Source organism: Monodon monoceros, unplaced genomic scaffold (assembly GCF_005190385.1).
Source record: "Monodon monoceros isolate NGI ecotype Baffin Bay Population unplaced genomic scaffold, NGI_Narwhal_1 Super_Scaffold_7, whole genome shotgun sequence".
Lineage (NCBI taxonomy): Eukaryota > Metazoa > Chordata > Mammalia > Artiodactyla > Monodontidae > Monodon > Monodon monoceros.
In genome coordinates this window covers 56,629,946-56,653,196 of record NW_021703784.1, presented here as the reverse complement: position 1 = coordinate 56,653,196, position 23,251 = coordinate 56,629,946, and the positions used below count along the sequence as shown (strand labels likewise).

The following is a 23,251-nucleotide window of genomic DNA, read 5'->3' as shown; positions in this document are numbered from 1 at the left end:
TCCTTGTTTCTATTCGACACCAGTGAACAGAGGTCAAGTTTAGGCAATATCTCCTCTGCTTTTATTCTTCATACTTTCTTTTGTCAATTCCTAAAAAAAAAGATGAAGTAAATTTGTTAGTATTCTAACTGGAATTAATTGAATGTATATAGTAATTTTGGAGAATTAACACTTCTATGAATTTATATCTTTCCATTCAAGAATGCAGCATAGGGGGCTTCCCTGGTGGCGCAGTGGTTGAGAGTCCGCCTACCGATGCAGGGGACACGAGTTCGTGCCCCAGTCCAGGAAGATCCCACATGTCGCGAGGCGGCTGGGCCCGTGAGCCATGGCTGCTGAGCCTGCGCATCCGGAGCCTGTGGTCCACAACGGGGGAGGCCACAACAGTGAGAGGCCCGCGTACCGCAAAAAAAAAAAAAAAAAATGCAGCATGTCTTTTCACTCATTCAAGTCTAGTTTTATACCTTTTAATAAGATTTGGTGGTTTCTCTTTATAGGTTCTATACTTCTCTTGTTAAGTGTTTTCTGAAGTATTCCATAGTTTTGGTTGCTACAAATGTAATTTTCCCTCCAATTTTCATTGTAAGTATTCATTCTAAGAGCTAAAAAAACAGATTGACACTTTTGCTTCCAAGTGCGATAGAGCAGCTTTTGGCAGTGAGCGCTTCTGCTGAGAACAACTACAAAAGCCAGATAAAATAGTTCTCCCTACCCACCGCTCTGCCCCCAGAAATATGTTCAGCATTGGCGAGCTGCGGAGCCAACCAGGCCTGGGGACGCCAGGTTCCAGAGGAGGGAATCGAAGGAGAGAGGAGCTAACAGTCTACAGTTGCTTTTTATACCTCGATATGAAGTTTTCTCAAAAAAAAAACAAACATTTGCACTTTTTGTTTATTTTATATACAGTCACCTTGCCCAATTCTTTTATTAATTCTAGCAGTTTTTACTAGAGTCTCTTAATGTTTACCAGGCATATACTGTTAACAATAAAAAGAGTTTTATCTCTTTTTTTCTTAAGTTTATAACTGCTATTTTGTTTTCTTATCTCAATGCTCTTGCTAAACCTGGGTGGAATAACAGAATACTTGATTAATGGAAGGAGTTGCTAATGCCTTGGATGACGGAATTTTACTAAACTCTTTTGAACACATTACTTGCCAGGCTCTATGTCTACTCTTGTGTTACTCCTCACAACTTCATGTGAAGCAGGCATTGTTGTCCCAATGTACACATGATAAAACACTCAGTCTCCTAGCGGGGATGGCAGGGTGGGAGTGGCCCAGGAATGAGGAGCCCAGGGCAGGGCTCCCACTGCCTCTTTCTCTCCACCATCTTACACTGGATTGGAAACGAGTTTTAAGCTCTCCTAAGGGAACCATCTCCTGAGGCAACAGAGATAGTGTTACGTGTGAATCTGCAGGGATGGCAAATGATGGCTTTGTCCCTCCTTCATCTGTTCACTCATTCATTCATTCTCTCCAAGAATATTCATGGAGCACTGAGCACCTATTCTGTGCCAAGCTCTGCCTTGGGCACAGGGGACACAGAGACAGTGAGGCCACGTAACCACAGGATGGGCCTTGCCCACAGCTGGGCAGCATTTTCTGGGCAGACGGAATAGGATGAGGCCTCCAGGGCCACAGAAGGAGAGGTTTAAGTAGAGAAAAGAAGGAACCCTGGACAAGGTTGAGGGTATCAGGGTATCTGACACAGGGCTGTTGTATTCTTCCTGTCCCGCCTTGACCCTCTCATTCACAGTCTGCCCAGTTGCCAGATGCAGGCTTGGTTCTGGGCGGAAACTTGCTCAGTGTTCTCCACTCCCAGAGGGACTTGGTAACAGCAGAGGGGGCTCTGTGTAGCCTAGATATTGTGGAGGGGCTTTGTCCTGACATGGAGCTGCACTGTTGGCAAACTTGGGAGCCGCTGCAGAGTTCTATGTGGGAGTACCTGACAATGTGAGACCACGTCTCACTCTCCTGGGCATCAATGGGAGTTGGTTCCATGTGCCATGACAGTGTATGTGTTAACAGTTCTCTTGGTTTTAGGCAGAATTTTTTTGTACAAAGAGTCAAGGAACACACTATTAACAATTCAGCAATAGCTGTAATAAAATAAAAGGCTTTGTCAGTTTCACACTGCAATGAAAGAAGTGCCTGACACCCTGGAAATGCCTAACCACATGATTTAGTCCATCTTATGCTTAATAGCAAACCAGCTAGGAAAAGAAAAACTTCAATATTCATATCAAGATAAGCCAATCTCTTATAACATGAGAAAGATCCTGTCTCTGGAAGCAGAAACCAAATCCATCAAAAATACAAGTGGAAAAAGCAAAAGCAAACTTGATGCTATGTGGGCAACAAAAGAAAGACTCAGGGCCTTCATACAGAATTCCAGGGCATGTGTGAAGAGTCAGGTCAAGTCTCTGGAGGAATGTTGGCTAAAGATGAAAGACCTGACAGCTCCCCTTGGAGAAGAGAACACAGATAATGACTTGGACTTGGGAAGTGGAGACAGTATTTATGACCAGACCAGAGGAGCCAGGAGGAAACTGACTGATTTTGAAAAGTCGAGTGTGCATTTAAACATCCAAGATGGAGGGAGAAATCAATTCTACATCAACATTGCTAAAGAAGGAAACAAAAAAGCCGACATGACTAATCATCTTAGAAGTATTCAGGCTGAGCAAATCTTGACTTTTGAAAAAGTGCATGTCAAAGTCTTCAGGGAAGAGGAAATGAAGTGACTGAACGTTGTCAAGAGAAAGAAATGGAGTCTCTTGAGAAATTATCTGTCCAGGAAGATCATTACTTGGAACAAGAGGAGGAAAGTTCTGAAGCAAATGACAAGATGAGCATGCAAATGAAGAGCTGAAGACCTTCAGAGAGCAAATCAAAGACCTTTACAAAAAGCTGGAAAGCATCATTTGTTCTCAAAACCAAATTATCTCCCTTGAACCAAAAGGTCCTGATCACTGGACAAGAGCACAGGAGGCTGAAAGAAACCTCTTCATCTCAAGACAAAACATTGCAGATATGAGACAAACAACAATGGAAACAGTGAGCTTCTAGAAGTGGTTCCTCATGCATCTGATGATCCAGATGGAGAATTTTCCAGGGAGCATTTGCAAGCCCTCATCTCTGGGCATGGGGTGCTGTATCTTCTGAGATAGGAGGGTCTCAACACCCTTCCCCTCAGACCCCCTCCTTGGCTGCCAGGCTTTCTTCCTCCATTCGCAAATCTGGTGTTTCCAATACATTCAAACAGGGAGTTCCTGACAAGAAGACATCTTCCTCCCTGTATTAGTCAAGGATCTCTAGAGAAACAGAACCAGTAGGCTATACATACATATATAAAGAGATTTATCTCAAGGAATTGGCTTATGCAGTTGTGAGGGCTGGCAAGCCTGAAACCTGTAGTGCAGGCCAGCAGACTGGAAACTCTCAGTCAGGGGCTGAGACTGTAGTCCACAGACTATGTAGTTTTCTTCCTCAGGGAAATCTCCATTTTGCTCTTAAGGCCCTTTGACTAATTGGGTGATCATCAAGGGTAATCTCCTTTACTTAAAGTCAACTGATTGTAGAGATTAACCACATCTACAAAATACCTTCACAGTAACGCCTAGATTAGCATTTTGATTGAATAATGGGTATTATAGCCTAGACATAAAACAAATAAAGCTAACTGGCTCCCACGCCACAAGCCTGGATGAAGCCCTCAGGGATGGCTTTCCACTAAGAGATTGCTGTCCTTCTTATCTTCCCTCATGGGCGGGGTTTTTCTCTGGACGTTCCTGTCCATGAAATGGAAGTACGTTACCTTCCAGGTTCTTTGAGCCTGAAAGTAACCCTTCTTTCTACTCAAACCTCTGAAACACTGCAAGACCATTTCATTTTTTTTCTTCAAAGTTATTTGAAAATTATCTACATTTTTTAAGTTAAAAAAATTTTTACAACAATAAAGAACAATCCAACTGAAAAATGGAGAAGAAACATTTCTCCAAAGAAAATATACAAATGGATAATAAACACATGAAAAGATGCTCAACATCACTGATCACTAGGGAAATGCAAATGAAAACCACAAGACAATACTTTTCACCTGCTAGGATGGCTGTAATCAAAAAGAGAGACAATAACAAGGGTTGATGAGGATGAGAAAAACTGGAATGCTCATGGATTGCTGGTGGGATTGTATAATGGTGCAGCCACTTTGGAAAATAGTTTGACAGTTCCTCAAAATGTGAAACAGTTACCATATGATGCAGCAATATCATACCCAAGAGGAATAAAAACATATGTCCACCCAAATACTTGTACACAAATATTCATAGCAGTATTGTTGATAACAGCTAAAAGGTAGAAACCGAAAATGTCTATTAACTAATGAATGGATAAATAAAACATGGTATAGAATGTTATTCATCAATAAAAAGAAATGAAGTACAGTCAACCCTCCATACCAGCAGGTTCTGCACCTGTGAATTCAATCAACTACAGATGAAAAATATATTTTAAAAAATTCCAGGACTTCCCTGGTGGTGCAGTGGTTGAGAGTCCACCTGCCAATGCAGCGGATACGGGTTCGTGCCCCAGTCTGGGAAGATCCCACATGCTGCAGAGCGGCTAGGCCCGTGAGCCATGGCCGCTAAGCCTGCGCATCCGGAGCCTGTGCTCCGCAACGGGAGAAGCCACAACAGTGAGAGGCCCGGGTACCGCAAAAAAAAAAAAAAAAAAAAAAAAAAATTCCAGTAAGTGCCAAAAAGCAAAATTTGAATTTGCCTAGGGAAGGCAAATTTACGTAGTTGTAAAAACACATTGTATTTGCAACTATTTACACAGTATTTATATTGTTTTAGGTATTATAGGTAATCTAGAGATATTTTAAAGTATAGGATGCGTGGGGCTTCCCTGGTGGCACAGTGGTTAAGAATCTGCCTGCCAATGCAGGGGACACGGGTTCAAGCCCTGATCTGGGAAGATCCCACATGCCACAGAGCAACTAAGCCCGTGCGCCACAACTACTGAGCCTGCGCTCTAGAGCCCGTGAGCCACAACTAGCGAGCCCCCGTGCTGCAACTAATGAAGCCCACGCGTCTAGAGCCCGTGCTCTGCAACAAGAGAAGTCACCACAATGAGAAGCTCTCTCACCTCAACGAAGAGTAGCCCCCGCACCGCAGGTAGAGAAAGCCCGCGCGGAGCAACAAAGACCCAACACAGCCAAAAAAATAATAATAAAATAAAATAAATTTTAAAAAATAAAATAAAGTATAGGATGTGGATGTGTGTAGGTTATATGCAAATATTATGCCATTTTATATAAGGGACTTGAGTACCTGAGGATTTTGGTGTGTGTGTTTTGGGGAGTCCTGGAACCAATTCCCCGCAGATACAGAGGGTCAGCTGTACTGATACCTGCTACAACATGGATGAAACTAGAAAACATTAAGTGAAAGAAGCAAATCATGAAAGGTTACATATGTAATGTTCAGAATAGGCAAATTCATACAAAGTAGTGGTCGGCAGGGGCTGGGGAGAAAGGGGATTGAGAGTGACTGCTAGAGGATATAGAGTTTTGTTTTGTTGTGTTTTTTTGCTGGGCTGCATGGCATGTGAGATCTTATTTCCCCAACCAGGGATCGAACCCGCACCCCCTGCAGTGGAAGCGCAGAGTCTTAACCACTGCACTGCCAGGGAAGTCCCAGGATACAGAGTTTTGTTGGGCTGCGCCCCACAGGCCTACAAGGCCTGTGCTTGCCCAGCTTCAAGACTGAAGAAAGAGCCCGAAGTCATCAACAGAGACATCGATGGTTTAATGGATGGGGGGGGCTTACACGTCCGAAGCAAGGTCCTGGCGTGACACCCCACTATGCGCGGCAGATGGCGGGCAGGATATGGTGGCAGTCTTCGCTCCCGAGGTAAGGGAAGATTACCAGTTATAGAGGAATTGTTGTCAGGTGGGCTCATTAGTTACCAGGGAAACCAGTATCACTGCCCCTTTGATAAGAACAATTACCAGCTGGGGCCTGGGGCAAGTATGTAGGAAGGTCAGTCATTTGCGTAGGGTTTAGGTGAAGCAGGCACCGGTCCCGCAGGGGATTCACAGAGAGTAAGAGAACAGCCATCTTGAGTGGCCTGGCCATACAAGTTTCTTTTTGGGGTGATGAAAATTATCTGAAACTAGATAGCGGTGATGGTTGCACAACTTTGTGAATATATCAGAACAGTGAATTGTATACTTTAAAAGAGTGAATTTCATAGTATGTAAATTATATCTCACTAAAATTATTTTTAAACTTTTACATAAGAGGTTTTGCTCCAGTTGCATTTTGATATAAATTTCAGAATTTTTTGATAAATGGAGATAATATAAGTTATTCTCATTATATTATACTCTCTAGAAAATGTAAGTAGTAAATTTTAATTTGATAAGCCAGCCCACTATTCTCTAAACAATATATTAGCCATGAGCTGTTCATCCACCAGAGACATTTGAAATAGCAAAATACTTTTCTCTCTGCTAATGGCTCTATGTACCACAGTTACAACAGAAATGTAAAAGTTAACTTGTTGGCTTGTTGGTCTCAATACACTGTAGTTAATTAAACAGCCTCTCAAAGCCAGTACTGCTGAAGCTGTTTCCTACTATGCTCTCAGCACTTCTCACTTGTCAATCCACACTCTTCCCACCCATCTGCACAGCTGTGAAGATTAAAAACAATCTCAGTAGTAATCATCATAGCTTCAGGGGTCTATGAAGCCCCAGGAATTATATGCAAAATGTGATGTGTGTGTATTTTTTCCTGGGCAGCGTCTACAACATTTATCAGCTTCTCAAAGAGGGTCATTGACCAACATTTTAGAGATTTATGTCAGGTCATGCTGCGTTTAGATTCTGTAGTGGCATCTGTGGTTTTAGTTTGCCAAGCATCCTTTCCCCTTTCCCTTTTTTCTCGTCATAGCGCCCCCATCTTTGGTTGGGGAGTGGGGAGACCTTTCCCTGAATTCCACACTGATGCTGGAAAATCTTCTCTTTCCATCTGTTACTAAATCCAGAGAATGTCATCTGGGAGCTGTCTGCACTGTTCCACTGACCCATCCCTCTTTGAAGGAGCCACCAAGGGGAGCAGGGAGAGCAGGGAAGAGGGGCAGCACCCAGATTCCCTGAGGCCAGCTCCACCCTACCCTCCCTCCTTTCCATCTTTCTGCAGTAGCAGCGGCAACTGTAGTCTGGAGAAGGTAGGGGTGGGACATTCCAGACAGACACAAGGATGGAAAACAGCGTGGTTTAGGAGAACTGATTCCTGGGGCTGCATGGAGGGGATGAGCTCAGAGGCAGATAGGATCAGCCCTGGCGGATCCCCCAGCAAGGCACGCACTGCATGGAGGTCCGAGGCACCGGGTTAGCTTGAGGTCAGGATTACAGAAAACCAGGAGCTAGACAGGGAAGCTTAAAGAGCCAAGCTGTGCATCCAGGACTGGGGTGATGGCAGGTCAAGCCCGGCTGGAGGAGGATTGAGCCCCGCCCCCAACCGAGGGAGGAGGGCTGGCTTCGCCCCCCACCGGGGATCTAAGCGATGCTAGTCCAAGACCACCTCCGAATCACAGATGACTTGTTATCCAGTGAACTGAAGGTCAAATAGGGGATCAGTAGGTGGGCCTGGAACTGGAAAGAAAGGACGACTTTCTCTAGGATCTATGTGCCCCCTCTCTTTGACACCCCCTTCCGGTTTCCACTTGGTAGCACCTTCCTGATCCCCTTATCTCCAAGGCGCTTAGGGAAATGTCCCCCTGCAGGAGCCTTCTGAGACATGCTGCTCTGGCCGCCCTGGAACCATGAGCCCTGCAGCTCCGGTAAGAAAGAGATCTCTGGGACAGGAGAAAGGGCCCAGGGCAGGGTGGGTTCCGTTCTCAAGGGATCTTTCAGGCCCTGACAAGCTCTCCTCTGAATGACATCCTGGGTCTGCTCCTAGGTGGGGGTTTGTAGGGCTGAGCTATTCAAGGAAATGATCCTGGAGGAACAGACTGTGGTGGTAGATAAACAGTCTTCTTTCTCTAGTTGGGCCCCTTTCAATCCATTTTTGACTGTCCTAGAAATACCTTTCCAACCCATAAATTGAACCGCCTAACTCCTCACCTTGAAACCCGCAAGCCCAAGCTCCAGTCACTATGTCATAATGCCCAAGCTCCCGAGCCTGTCATCCAAGACTTTCATGTTATATCCTTGCAACCCCTGCAGCTTCATCACCTGCTGATCCCCATGCACTCCCCACCCCCACCCCTGCACTCTACTTTCCAAACACGCTGAAATACTGGACACTCATACTCATCCTTCAAGACCTCTTTCAGCCTCCTCTGGGAAGCCTTCCTGAACCCCTTGGTCAAAGTCAGAGTCTTCTTTCCCATTGTCAAACCATACCCTGTGCTTTAATTGTGTGTTTATGTTGTCTCCTCCACCAGACGGGAAGCTGGGAAAAGAAGAGGAAGGGCCTTGTCGGATGCTTTTTTATGCCCTCCAATAACGCCCGGTGCCAGGCACAAACTAAGTATCAAGAAAATATGGCAAAGCTAGGAGCCTGGTTTCTCCTTGTAATTTACATTTTTCTAGAAAATTAGAGATCAAGATTCTTGGGAAAAAAGTATTTCATGATAAATGAACAAAATAATGACTTAATAGCAAAATAAAATCGCAGGTGCGGCCTCTCTCCTGTGCTCCGGTTGGGCACAGGGCTACCACCCACGAGAGGCTGTATATTGATTACCCATATCTAGGCCTGCAGACTACAAGTCCCAGAAGGCCTCCTGTCGCACATCTCTACACGCCCCGCCCCCTCCCCGGTGGCGGGGCGGGACCGGAGGGCGGGGCCCCGAGGCAGCTAGACCCCGGGCTAGTGAGTGAACAGCCCCGGGCGCTCTGGGGCGCACAAAGCGCAGGCGCAGCGGGTTGGGAGGCCGCAGCACCAAGTAGCGGCCGTTTTGGCAGCAGCGTCGCAACAGGTGTAGACAGGTGGGTGCATCAAGGGGGGGTTGGAGAGGGAGTTTGCACCTGGCCGTCTTATCTGACCTGTGTCTGAGCCTGAAGATGGGAGGGAGCAGCAAGAGAAGCAGGGACAAGCCCGGGCCTTCCAACCCAGGTGTTCCAGCCAGCCCTTGCTGCGCAGCAACAGGTGTGAGCTAGTGGGGGGAGGGGCGAAGGCACTAGCTTAAAAGTAAGCAGCGCTCAAGAACAGAGGGCACCTGGATTCCAATCCAAGCTCCGTCATACACATGGACAAGTCACATGCTATAGCTTAGTTTGTCCATCTGTAAAATAGGAGGAAAGATCCTACCCATCTAGTAAAGTACTCAATAGAGTTGCAGTGGGGCCCAAACTTTGCTGTACACTGAATCACCTGGGTATCTTTGAAGACTATCAGTGCTTACCTCCTGTCCCCAGATATTCTGATTTAATTATTACCGGGTATGACCTGTGTATCGGGAGTTTTAAAAGCTCCTACTAGAATAATGGTTAGAAGCCAGGACTGTTGGGTGTGAATCCTGGCTCCACTGCTTAATAACCAAGCAAATCTGCGCAAGTGCCTGGACCTCTCCAGGCCCCAGTTTCCTGGGAATAACAAGGATTATTGTGGGGCTTCAACGAGATACTAGATGAAAGCACTTGAGAAGTATACCTGGCACATAGTGCTCAATCAATCATAGTTGCTGTTGAACTATTATTTTATGCACTTTGTAAATGGCTCTGGTGGGGTTCAAATGTGAGGGAGGCTTCTCTTATCATGAAAGTCCCTCATTCATTGCCATGATTCTAATATTCTCTGCTGCCAGCGTTTGAAAATTCCAGGGTTTCTAACATTTTAAGAGTTCGTCACTTCAGTGTCTACCTGCCCGATGGACATGCTTTTACAGATCTGGAAGTGGAGGCCAGGGAGAAGGGACTTGGTCAAGGTTATGGGGCTGAGATGGGAATCCAGGCTTCTGACCCCCAGCCCCACCCCAGCGCAGTGGGTGGCTGCCCTGCTGACCCTACAAGCACAGTGCTCCGATTATGTGCCTGGAGCAGAGAATGGGAAGGAGACAGACAGGCTTGCCCTCTTCGTTTACTCACACTCCTTTACACGTTTCCTCGGTGGCTCCCCCAGGGACGACAGGGGTGGGGGCTTTTCTCTGAGGAGCTGCTGTGGAGCAGCCGATGAGGCCCGTGCGTCTTTTGGCTCCTCTGACAGGTTCCGCCTGACTCTGCCCTGGAAAGTCCTTTTGAGGAAATGGCCCTGGTGAGGGGCGGCTGGCTGTGGAGACAGAGTGAGTGACCCTGGGCCAAGCCCTCATCTGTCCTGCACCTTGTCTAGGGGCAGGGATGAGGAAAGTGGCCTGTTGGACCTGCACAGTGAACCCTTCTCCCAAGAAATCATGCCCTTTTTATCCTCCCCTCCTTTGTCCATACTCTTGTCTCTGCCCGGAATGTCCTTCACATTCCTGACTGCTTGGTAAACTACTTATTCTTCAAAACCCAGCTCAGATGTCCCCTTCTGTGAGGAGCCTTCTCTGCCATTTCTCTCCTCACCACCCCAGCCCCTGCTGTAGCACCAAGCTGGGTTAGTGGCCCCCTTCTTCGTTCCCAGTGCCTCATACATACCCCTGTTTTAGCCCTGATAAATATATAACCATCTTTACCTGTGGGCCTCACCACTCCCCCACCTCATACTGGCTCCAGACTGTGAGCACCTCAACTGCAGGGACTGGGTTTAATTCTCTGTGTGTCCATAGCACGCATACCCAGGGCTGGCCACAGAACAAGGCGCAGAACAAAATGAAAAATGCCTCTGTGCTTTGGAATTTGTAAAGCTCTAGGAAGATCTCTTATGTCTTTACCCTTTTCTGTAAAGTTTTCCAGTCACAAAATGTCTAAAGCTAGGGCTCAGACCCACCTCTGACCAGAGTCATGATCCGAATCAGAGCTGTCCCGGGCTTAGGAGCTCCCCACACCCTATGACCCGTACTCACTTCATTCAGTTCAGCAAACACTGAGTCCAGGTCATGCTGGGTGCCGGGACAGGTGAGGTGAGCTATGGCCAATCCCTCTGCTCCCCATTTGGTGGAAGAGGCAGACACTACACAAATGACTGTCACCTGGGGCTTGGCCTTTTTTTTCAAGTATGCTCATAATTATAAGCAATCATTGTACCCCCCTCAGCAGAATGGATGCAATGGAAACTAAGGGTTTCCTTAAGGCAAGCACTTGACGACTAGTTGTTTTGTTAATTCTTGCATAAATCATATTCTGCATTCATACAAAAACAACTTAACGCTTTTTCTCTGACGAACTGTAGGTATAGAAACAAATGTTCAATTGGACGTGAATTTAAATTTGTGGAGGTGCTCCATGTCTTGTGACACTTAAAAAAAAAAAAAAAAAAGATTTCCAGCTTCCCCCAAGGAAAGAATCTGATCATTCATTTACCATTCAGCACATTTATGGAGCCCTGACTATGTGTTAGGCCCAGTGGGAGGCAATGGGTGAGCAAGACAGAGAGAGGCCCTGCCGTCATTGCAGGGAGTAGACGGGCAAGGACGGGGTGGTTATAACACTGGGGGCCGGGGGTAAGGGGACTCTGGGAACCCACCCAGGGCTCCTGCCCCCCAGCAGGCTCTGTGATCAGCCTGCCTGGCGGGTCTGGAATATCGCACAGGCTCCATCCTCCGCCGCTGGAAGCGGAATTGGTTTGCCCTGTGGCTGGATGGAACCCTGGGCTACTACCAAGACGAGACTGCGCAGGATGAGGAGGACCGCGTGCTCATCCGCTTCAACGTCCGAGACATAAAGATAGGCCAAGAGTGCCACGGTAAGCAGAGCCCCTTTCTCTCTGGCACTGTGACTATGGCCACGGCCCCCACACTGTGTCCATCTGAGAACACCTGCTCTTCGCAGGTGGAAGGCTCTTTGCGGCTTTCAGAGGCCTTCCATAGACATTGCTTCTGGGCCTCTATCACCTCCAATTCATGTGGGTGTGAATTAAGAAATCAGTTCCTTATTAAGTTCCTACTCTGTGCTGGACCTGGGCCCTATGCTGGGTTCACAGAGGTGAGTCAGACACAGTTCTTGCCCTCTCCCGTGCTAGGAATGGAAAAAGATGAAATGAAATAAGGAGGCTCAGAGAAATTAAGTGACTGGCCCAAAGTCACACAGCAAATCTCCTTGATCAAGGCTCAGGCCATAATTATACAGGGAAACTGGGAGATAGATATACCTAACTAGAGAAGCAGGCAATGTGGAAAGGTGGAAGGGTCTAAAGAGTTGAGCAGAATCCCAAGGAAAGTGTGTGGGATCAGATGATGTTGGCAGTGGCCAATAAAAAGGACTCAGAGAAGTCAATTCCTATTCTTGTTTCTGGTTTACTGGGGAAACCTGGGGCCTGTGTCCTGTGGAAACCCCGTATATGTGTGTCTGCCTTTAGATGTGCAGCCCCCAGAGGGCAGGAGCCGAGATGGCCTGCTGATCGTGAACCTACGAGAGGGCGGCCGCCTGCACCTGTGTGCAGAGACCCGGGATGATGCCATGTGAGTGGTTCCCAGGAGAGGATGGGGTGGGATCTTGGGGAATATGACCAGACGCCTCCTCCTCATTGGGCCTCTAGTTCCCTAAAGGTAGGAAAAGGGGACAAAGACCCGTGAGCATGGTAGTCTCAGTGGAGGCTGGGCAGAGTGGATTTGAATGGCTCATGGTGATTGGTATGGTATCCAGGAAACTGATATGGTTAGGGATGAATTCAGGACTGTTGGGGGAGGGGTGTGCATACCTACCTCAGGTGTGTGGTCCCTGGTCACTCAGAGTTGGGCATCCAGCAGCCTCTGAGGTGAGCCCTCGCTTGGGGGTGATACAAAGGAACAGACAGTCCCATGGCATCCTCAGAGGCCCTCCTTCTCACTCCCTTCCTAGAAGATGGCCTGGGGCAGGGGGTACTCTGATCTGAGGGATAGACCCTAACCTGCCTAACAGAGGCAGCCCGCGGGCCCCCCATGTGAGATGCAGATGCACACTGAGAGACTGGGCGTGTCTTCCTCACTCACATTCTTGCCCTTCCCACTCTCTGGCGGAGGGTCAGTTGGCCTTTGTGCTACAGGAGAGTGAAAGAGATGGGATGTGTGGGAGTAGGGGAGGCTGAGCTCCGGGTAGACAAAGCACAGAGCCGCCTTGTCCACCCCAGCCAGGTGCCATGGCAACCAACAAAGGCTCAATTGTCCGGTGTCCACTGGGTGTTCCCGGGGCTCTGGGGTCAGAGCATTGGGGAACTGAGTTTGTAGGTTTGGGATGTGGAGGTGGGCTACAGCCAGAGAACCAGCCTAGGCATGTCAGAATCTGAACTCCTAAGGGACCACCCAAGCCCAGCTGTCTTTTGTCCAGATGGGGAAACCGGAATTTCTAGAGGGAAAGAGACTATGGACTAAGAATGCATTAGGAGGCTGCAGCTCAACTGAGGGCTTGTCTATGTGACTGGAGCAGCAGAGGGGGTCACCTTTGTCTACCCAAGGGAGTCAAGAGGATCTCCCCCTTCACAAGAGACTAGGGCTAGAGGCTGGGTTGGGGAGGAAAGTCTAAAATGTGGGGCCCAATCTCCTTTCTCCTGAACTCCCTCCTCATGGTCTGGTGGGTTTGCATTGCAGAGCATGGAAGACGGCACTGCTGGAGGCGAACTCCACCCCGGTGAGCCCCCTTCCCTCCCTGTCTCCTCCCCACCCCTACCTGCCATGGAATCATAGGTGACTCAGATTCGGTCTCTGCCAGCCAGCAGTTCTCAATTTCCATATATGTGAGTGACTGAGTCCCGAGTGGAAAAGGACAGAAGACATCCAACTGGTGCTTGGAGGAGGGAGAGACAGGCCTCCAAGAAGGCTTGTTGAAGGGGGTGGCATGTGAGCAGGGTGAAAGGAACTATCTTTTATCCAGCAAGCATTATGTGTCAGGTGTGATATAGTTACAATACCAGCTACTGCCCTCAGCCGTCCCGTGAGGTGGGGTTATTGTTCTCTCCGCAGATGACAGGATTGAGTTTTATTCATCCACAACAAATATTTACTGAGTTCCTACTATGTGCCAGGCACCGTGCCAAGGACCAGGTATCAGAGGGTAGCTAAGGAGATGTGGGCCCTGCCTTCCTGGACTCAGCCTAATGGGGAGCTAGGCGTGAAGTCACAAATTACAGAGTTAGTGATTCCATTGCAGTGCATTCAATGTGCATCCACCTTGATGGCCTGATCCAGGTGGGAGTCCAGACAAGGCTTAAGATGAGACCTGAAGGATAACAGAAATCAACTGGGTGAAAGGGCTGGGGTGGGGTGAAGGCAAGAGCTTTCCAGGCAGAGGGAACTGCAGGTGCAAAGGCCCTGAGAGGGGTTATGATGCTGGCAAGTTGAAGAACAGAAGGAAGGCTGGGGTGGCTGGATCTCAGGGAGAGAGAGAGAGCCGTGGGGGAAGGAGGGTTAGCAAAGCCAGGCATTAAAAGCTCTGTTAAGGATAGTGGTTTCAGCTAAGAATACTGGGAAGTCACTGAAAGTTTTTAAGCAGAGGAACGGCATGAGCAGATCAGACCAGACTTGTAGTTTTAAAAAGATAGTCTGGCTGGTAGGTAGGGAATGGACTGTAGAGGGTAAGAGTGGTTGCCCGGAGACCTGTTCGAAGGCTGGGACAGTGTGCAGGTGACCGCCTGTGGGTCTCGACTAAGGCCTTGCTGTCAGAGACAAGCTGATGAGGATAAGACACACTTAAGAGGTGGAATCAACAGAACTTAGTGATTGATGGAGGTATGGTTTTGAGGAGCTGCCCAAAGGCGTGGTTTTGAGGAGCTCGGGTGGCCAAGCTTGGCCTCAACCCCCATCTGCCTGACCCCAGATTCTGTGCTTGCTCCTTCTACCTGTGGCACGGTGGAGCTCCTTGTCATCTAGAAAAAAAAAGTCCGCTGGGAAGTAGCAGGGAAGACTGGGATGCATTTAGAAACTCCCTCAGGCATTCACCTGCTGAGGGCCAGGCATTGTGCTTGACCACCCGGCATTGGTTGTATCATTTAATCTTCAATAAGAAGGGCTAGGGGTTGGTATTTTTAGTCCCATTTTATAGCTGGGGAGCTGAGGTTCAGAGGGGAATTGACTCGTCCAAAGTCTCATCGTCTTAAGTCAGTGGAAGAGCCTGCACTGGAACCTAGGTCAGTGAGACTTTGAGGGAAGGGCACTAACTGCAGTAGGAGCTACATGAGCAGAGGTGGGGAAGTGGTACATGCAAGTGTGTATATGCACACATGTGTGTCTAAAGGCCAGGAGTCTGGCCTGGCTGGAGGGTAAGGTGTGGAGGGAAAGAAATAGGAGACATGACCTCTGAGGAGCCATGTCACAAACGGCCTTGAAGTCCAGGTGAAGGAACTGAACTTTATCCTGAGGGTTGTGGGGAGCAATAAAGGGCATTAAGCACGGGGGCTGTGGTCAGGCTTTGGAGCAGACTCAGGCTTCTGGGTGGAGGCTGGGGCAGTGGTCAGCAGGGTGGAGGGACCTGGCTCTGAGCTCCAAACCCACTTATGTAGGGCAGACCAGTCCCACCCAAGAGGGGCAGGAGGAAGGAGGTGAGGGCTGACCGTTCTGTACTCTGTGACTCTATGAAGCTGCCTTGTGTCTTCTCTGCCTATCCACCTTCCTGCTGCTCTGCTTCCTAAATCTCTCTACTCCACTCCACCTCCCCCTGCTCTACACACACACACACGCACACACGTGCACACACACGCGCGCATCCCTCTGGTCCCTAGGCTTGCTCGAACTGGGTGTGTTTGTACCTCTGTGTCTTTGTACTAGTGTCTGCCCATCTCTTAGTGTTCATGCCTGTGTCTGTCTGTCCTGTGCCTAATAGGAGTGACCTATGCTTTGTCCCTCCACATCCTGCAGGTTTATACCCCACTCTGGGTGGAGGCTCCAGGAGGAGCCCCTGACACAGGGAAGGGGGCACAGTCAGGGGCAAGGCTGTGGGGCCAGTGCTGGGTGCAGGTGGGTGGGCAGGCAGATCAGAGCTGTACTGTCCTCCCTGGAGACTGGGAGCCTCAGCAGCCTGAAACAGGCGAAGGTGGGCTAATTCTGGAGAGACACTACTGATCCGTCTTCTCTGTGTAACTTCAGCAAAATCACCACCCCTTCTGAGCTTCCCACCATTACCATGGGCTGGGGAAGAAGAAGATACCCCCTTCCCTTGCCCAGCTGGCAGAGGGCTCTGCTAGGGCCTGTGAAAAGCTCCGAGTCTCTCCAGATGTAGAGGGCCTCTGACACCCGCCTCCCTCCCCTTCTTGGGTTTCTGTGGCTTAAGCAGGCCCCAGCTGGAGCCACCGTCCCTCCCAGGAGCCGCCGGGTTTGCCCCAAGGTCAGGTGTGTGACCCGCTCGTGGAGCCCCTGTAATGTTGAGAGGCGGATCTGGGTAAGTGCTGGCTCAGCCCTCCCGGCCTCCATTCTGGCACCAGGATGTGCCTCCAGCAGTGGGCCCAGTCACATCCCTTCCCTGCTCACAAACATTCCATGGCTCCCCATCATTCATAGGACACCAGCCACAGCCCTGCTTTCAAGGCCTTCGGAATCTGGCCTGGGCCAGACTTGCCCACCTCATCCCCCTCATCCCCTGCGCTCCAACTGCTCTGCTCAACCCCCTGCTCCCAGCTATGCCTGACCTTTTCTGTCTCTCCAGCCTTTGCGTGTGCTGCTCTATCTGCGGCAAAGACCCTTAATTTCCTGACAAAATGATGCTTATCCTCTAAGATGCACCTCAAAGGCTGCCACCTCCTCAGGGAGGACTTCCCAGACCTCCACGCATTGTTGCTCCCTCCCACAACCCACTGCGTTAGTGCTTAGTCCTGTCTTCATTCTGCCTGATTTCTAGTTCCTTTATTTTTGTCTCTATTCTCCCAGGAGACCTGGAACTTCCTTCAAGGCAAGGATCAGGTTAGGTCAGCTCTGCCCCTGTGGAACCTGGCACAGTGCTGGGTATACAGCTGGTGCACAATGAGTGCTCAGTGATGGGGACAGTCTATTTTTTTTTTTTTTGCGGTACGCGGGCCTCTCACTGTTGTGGCGTCTCCCATTGCAGAGCACAGGCTCCGGATGCGCAGGCTTAGCGGCCATGGCTCACGGGCCCAGCCGCTCCGCGGCATGTGGGATCTTCCCGGACTGGGGCACGAACCCGTGTCCCCTGCATTGGCAGGCGGACTCTCAACCCCTGCGCCACCAGGGAAGCCCGGGGACAGTCTATTTTGACCCTCCTATTCCTGGTGCATGAGGGTGGGGTACAAGTAGGTCTCAAGCAGTAGTCACTGAATGGGCAAATGAGTGAATGAATAAAGAGAGGAAGGAAGGAGTAAAAAAACCTCTGTTATGGCCTCACTACTGCGTATTATAATTTAGTCCGTGTCTGTCTCCCTGCCACACACCCCCCTCCCCAGTGTTTCTGGAAAGCAGGATTTGGGGATGAATCCCCTCTCTGTCTCCAGCACTCAGCCTGACCTGGGGTGGGCACAGTAGGGGGCTTGGGTTAGAGTACCTGTGGTCAGCTGTGAACTCCTTTTCTAGCACAGTGGTGCTCCATGTGGCTGTGCATTAGAATCATTTATGGACTTAAGAACAATTCAGATGTTCAGATCCTACTTCTGGATGCTCTAATTTTGTAGTTCTGGGTGGGGCCTTGGAAATCTATGGTTTAAAAAATTTCTCCTGATGATTCTGATGTGCAGAACCACTGAGCCCAGAAGTGCTAGGACCACCTAGATGCATAGACATGGTTCTGCTGGATTCTCACTGTGCCCTGGGAGTGGGCAGTGTAGGAAAGACTGTCCTCATTTACAGATGAGAAAACTAAAGCTCTGAGAGGTTACATAACATGACCGGGGTCACTTAATTCATCAGTGGCAGGGCTGGGATTCCCAGCCCAGCATTCTGAGGCATCCCCCATACCCAAACTAGGATAAAAGTTTGTTTAAAGTGGGGATGCCTAAAAATTGAATTTAAAAGCTATAAACTTGAGCTTTTCTGAGGTGAGGGGCCCATTTGCATGTGACCTCCTGATTGACTGTCCCTGTCCCCACCTACAAAAGGGGCTGGGCCTGGAGAGGAGAGGATCTGGATCAAATCCTTAGATTCTGTGAGGTCTCTGGGGAATCCCCTGCCCCGTTGCCAGGTGACCCACATGAGCTTGCCTCTGGGCCTCTTAGGCCTGGAGGGTAGAAACAGGTGCCCCACAGAGACATGAGATGGTGCTTTCTACTTTCTCCAGGGCCTGGACAGGCCCACTGGCTTACAGTGCAGGGCAGATGTAGGCTCTGGACCTCAACTTCCCTACCCGTAAAACTGGGGCTCTTGAGTGCTTAGATCTCTCTAGCCCCTTCTAGGCTTAGAGCTCAGATCTTGGTCACCCCTACCAGAAAGCCCTATTGGATCACCCTTGGGGAAGGAGCACAGTAAGGGAAGTCACTTGAGACTGAGCATTGTTTGTCTGAGCCTCTTGCATTGCTCTGGGTCTGGTCATTGTACCTAACTTGAAACTGGACTTAGAGTTGGGTGACCTTAGTTCCAGTCTGACCCTGTATTTGACTCACTTGAGATAAATTCAATACATTAGGCACCTACCATGTTCCAGTCAGGCCTGATTAGACCCAGTCCCTGCCCTTGTTGGGGGCAGGAGGTGTTTTCTTCAAGTCTGATGGAGGAGACACCTCACAGGGATACAACAATGACACCATAGAGTGGTTGGTGCTGTGATGATGGAAGTCTAAGGGCCGTGGGTGCCCAGATGGGACCCTAACAGAACCTGAGGTTCAGGGAGAGTGATATGTGAGTTGAGTCTAAAAGACAGGTTAGGTAGTTGAATTTAAAAAGATGAGAAAGGAATCCCTTTCAAAGGGAAATGGCATGGATACTTGAAATCACAGGTGTGGTTGGAGGACTCCCCTTTACAGCCAGACTTCTTAAAAGAGATGTCATGACATGCTGATTCCATCCCTCCTCTCTCAACCATTCTTCAGTCCTCCATAGTCTGGCTTCTTCCTCCAACCACTCCTCTGAAAAGTGTTTTCAAGGTCGCCCACAATTTCCAATAAACCAATGGCTTATTCTCTTGGCACTGGGCAAGAGGATGGACAGAAGAGCATATTCAGAAGATAAAATCATGAGATCTGGTGGCTAATATGATGTGGAAGATGTGTGTGAAGACAGCAGTGCCAATCTGATGTCTTGGTTTGAGTGCACGGTGGTGGTGTTTAGAGGAAAGCATTCACACAAGAGCAGGTTTGGGGGGATCGAAGGATGATGAAATTACTTTGAGATGGTTTAAGTTTGGACACCTGGACTTTTAAGGGACCACCTGGACCATTTAGGTGTTAAGCTCAGTTAGAGATATAAGGTGCAAGGGGGCTAAGAAGTCTGTTCCAAGTCTGTTCCCCATGGATAAAATGAGGGTCTTGGATTAAGAGCTTCCATTTAATTCAGCATATATTTATTAGTCCTTGCTATTCCCTAGGCCCTGCTGGCAACACAAATGAATCAAAGCCCTTGCCAATAGGCAGCTCACATTCAGGGTGCAGGCAGGAAAGGCCAGGAGGAAGGCTGGGAACAAGAGGCACAAGCATAGTCCACAGAGAACTCAGGAAGAAAGGATTCCTTCTGAGGCCAGAAGGGCTTCCTGGAGTGGGTGACTTTTGAATTAGGCTTTGAGGGGTTGGTAAAAATCTAATGGGGGAGGGGAGAGGGCGAACAGTCTATTCCTCCCTCCCAGAGAGAACACTGACCATTCTTCTCTGAGCCTCCATCCCCAGCTGTGTGGTAGAGTGAATAATGCCTGCTGTAAGGATGAGAGGAAATAACACATGTCAGCATCTCCCTTAGGACCTGGAACATGGTGGATGCTTAATAATACTTTAGTTACTTCCCACCTCTACCTTTCCTTTCCCTTCCTTCCTCCACAACCCCCTTTTATTTCCTGGCCAAAGCCCAGGCCCCCCTCTCCATAACCAGGAGAGTAGAGAAGTCCATTGGGTTTCTCCAAGTGTCATCACTGGAGAGCTGCTAGCAAATATTAGACTATCTATCAAAGGAAGTAGGGAGCCATGGAGAATTTTTGATCAGGGGAGTGCTAGGTAGGAAGCCAGGGCAGGAAAATGGCATCGCTGGGAGCTGGATGGAGGGGCTGAAGTATTAGAGGACAAGGGCCTTGTGGGGAGGTAGGGTCTTTCTTCAGGAGCTTGCTGGTATCTGGGGACCTATTTGTAAACTTGGTGTGGTGGCTCTGTGGGCCCAGAAGGGCCTGAACCAGGTGTTGGGGGGAGGGGACAAAAGCCGGGCCCAGCTCTCCGGCAGCTGACCAGGCAGGACTCCCCAGGTGCGCATCTACAGCCCATACCAGGACTACTATGGGGTGGTGCCCCCCAACGCTCACGAGGCCACATATGTCCGCAGCTACTATGGACCGACCTATGGTAAGTCTCTGGCCCACCCCTCCCACTGCCTCAATTCCCGCCCCTGGTCTATCAGTAGGGGCCAGGCCCCACCCTTTTAGTGACCATGGATTTTCCCAGGTGGGACCCTCCGCAAGGCCCCCTCCCCATCCCATGACTCAGAACGGTTCTTGAACCAGAGCCCCTCCCCACTCCAGAGCTGACCTCTTCTTTAGGCCGGCCCCTATTCGCTGGCTGCTCAGCAATACCCATTCTTGAGCTGGTAGCGACCCCTGGTGGCTAATTCGGGAAAGGCTACCTCCTCTCACTCCAGGGTCTGGCGGTTAGGAAGGCCCATCCATCATCAGGTGCACTCTGGAGTTTCTTAGAGACCCCGGGGTTTCCTCGCCAGTCCATCCTAGCCCCACGGTCCCAGAACGTCCCTAGCAGATCCAGGGCATAGAAGCCGTGGGAACAGAGCGCGCGTCCTTCCCGCATCAAGCCCTCAGTTTCTCCGACTGGGGAGCAGGAGAGTGGGCTCAGCGCCTTATCTTGGTTTGGGCTGGAGTCTAGCAGAAGGAGGCGGATGATCTCTTTGCTCCCTCCTCTTAAGTCCCTGGTCCTCACGGGCTCTCTCTCCGCAGGCCCCGGCGTGACGCACGTAGTGGTCCGGGAGGATCCTTGCTACAGCGCGGGCGCCCCTCTGGCCATGAGCATGCTTGCGGGAGCCGCCACAGGTGCAGCACTCGGCTCGCTCATGTGGTCGCCCTGCTGGTTCTGAGCCCTGGACCCTGCGCGTAGAGCAGAAAGACCCCTTTCCTGCTTGGTCCCACCCTCCACCATCCAAACCCTGTCCCACTTGGCCCCTTAGTTTCCATTAGCCCCTTCTGGGCTCGGATCGTTCCTCCCACTCCCCACCCTCACCCTGCACATCAGAAGAAGCTATCATCCCAGGCACAAACATAGCTCAAATTTCTTTTATCTACTGCTAGACACCCCAGAAATCCGTTATAGACACATATGGGTATGTTTCCCCCAAACATGCCAGGACACAGAAAATGCAACTCATGGGTCTTCAAGTTGCCCAGGCACTGCAGACACAGGAATCAGGTTCTTTCCCCTGGCAGCTCCAAGCTTGGTGCGGCAGACTGGAGTAAACAAACACTTTACAAGGTGGAGTTATCAGTCTTTTGACAGTATGATGGCAAAAAGTGAGGAAGGTAGGCTTGGAGTAAAGTTGTTGGCAAGAGTACAGAGCCGTGAACATAATGGCACATCCAAAGAATTGAATGGGAGTTCATTTGGGCTGGGGTGTGGGCAGGGGTCAGATCATGATGGCCCTTCAGGTTAAGGAGGTTGCTGGCTAAGGGGGAGGTGTGAGCTTTTTGGAGGGAACTTTCATGATTGCACCATAATGAATATATTGCCTGTTTTAATTCCCAAACCCAAAACACTCCCTGAGTTTAGCCTCATCCCTCCCAGCTACCAGATTTCTGGATCCTTTGTTCCTTCAGTGTTCAGAAAGCACCTGTTTTCCATGTCAAGGTGCCTGGGGCAGCAATTGAGCTGAACCTGGGGTCCTCTTCCTGGGGGGCAGGTGAGCTCTCTTTGCGACTTGCCCTAGGTTGGTGCCTCCATCAAGAAATGCATTTCTGTTCCCCAAAAGCTTGGCCCTCTATCCATAGCTTTAGCTATCAGCATCTCAGGCTTTGTCTCTTCCTTCACTCTTGGGGAGATGGCAGTGTTCACCTCTGGGACCTGGTCCACCTTTGTCTCAGTCCTGAAGGCCCCACATGTGCCTCCCTGCAGGTGGCCCAGCAGTCTCCCCATTTGGTCCCCTTCTAGTCTCCTCCCCCATCCTGTCCCAATCACTAGTAGAAATGCTAACATCCCTGCCCAGTAGCCAGAGTAGCCTGCTAAAGTTCCCTGGTAGATAGGGGCTCCAGATGCCCTACTGCAGAGACTAATAAAGGTGTGGTTGGCTCTAGCCCTGACTCTGGCTTTGTTTGTTCCCGCAGGGGGGCCCTGTTTCCCTGGAACACCTCTATGACTCAGCACCTACTAGTGCATTCTCTGGTATAGTGAGAAGAGTGTGGATTCTGAGGTCAGGTAGAATTGGTGGCAGCATGTTAGCTGTGCAATTTAGGGCAAGTCACTTAACATTTCCGTATCTTGCTTTCCCCACCCATAAGCTGGCAGGTTGAAGTTGGCTGTTCCTGAGGGCTTGAGAGGAGAGGCTGCATCAGAATCTCTGTCATCTGAGCTGATGGATGATCCAGGTTATGCCCTGCCTGCTTTCTGAGAGCCCTGTGGTGTTGGGTGGGGTCTTTTCCAGTAGGTTCCCATCCTTCTAGAGTTGAATCAATGAGTTGGGCTCATAGAGACAAAGGTGGCCAGGGAAGGAAACCACCATCTTACTTCAGGCCTTTTGAGGCTGCAAGTAACAGGAACCCCCATGCTCAAACTGATTTAATCCCAAGAAGGGAAAATATTGGGCCACATACCTGAGAAGTCCAGAAACTGCTTGGTCCAGGGACTCAAATATTATCACTTAGACTTTGCTTTGTTTCCATCTTTACAGCCACTGGGCTGGCTCAGAGGTTGCAGTGATATTCAGCAGCTCTAGACTAATGCCCTCCTTGGTTCAAGTCTAGCCAAGAGAGCCTCTCTTCCTCCAACAGTATGAATAAAAGTCCTGGCATGAACTTTTATTCAAACTGCTGCACATTAGCCTGAATTGGGTCTTGTGGCCATCTCTGAATCTACTGTGATCTGGAAAAGATGGTCTAAAGTAACAGAGCTTAGAGCAGGGGT

At 49.5% G+C, this 23,251-nt stretch overlaps 1 protein-coding gene across 2 annotated transcripts; it reads left to right on the top strand.

Annotated features, from left to right (window-relative positions):
• Positions 1-8,992: 8,992 nt before the first annotated feature.
• PLEKHB1 (pleckstrin homology domain containing B1) lies at positions 8,993-22,684 on the top strand. Of its 2 annotated transcripts, XM_029209158.1 has the most exons (8): positions 8,993-9,006; positions 10,223-10,298; positions 11,687-11,839; positions 12,452-12,554; positions 13,659-13,698; positions 16,336-16,440; positions 20,383-20,479; positions 21,082-22,684. In XM_029209158.1, the coding sequence occupies exons 2-8, from the start codon at positions 10,262-10,264 to the stop codon at positions 21,216-21,218; spliced, it is 672 nt and encodes a 223-aa protein (XP_029064991.1). In that variant the 5' UTR covers positions 8,993-9,006; positions 10,223-10,261; the 3' UTR covers positions 21,219-22,684. The 2 variants fall into 2 exon arrangements, with proteins under 2 accessions (XP_029064991.1, XP_029064990.1); XM_029209157.1 differs by lacking the exon at positions 16,336-16,440 and having other exon boundaries at positions 21,082-22,683.
• Positions 22,685-23,251: the final 567 nt, after the last annotated feature.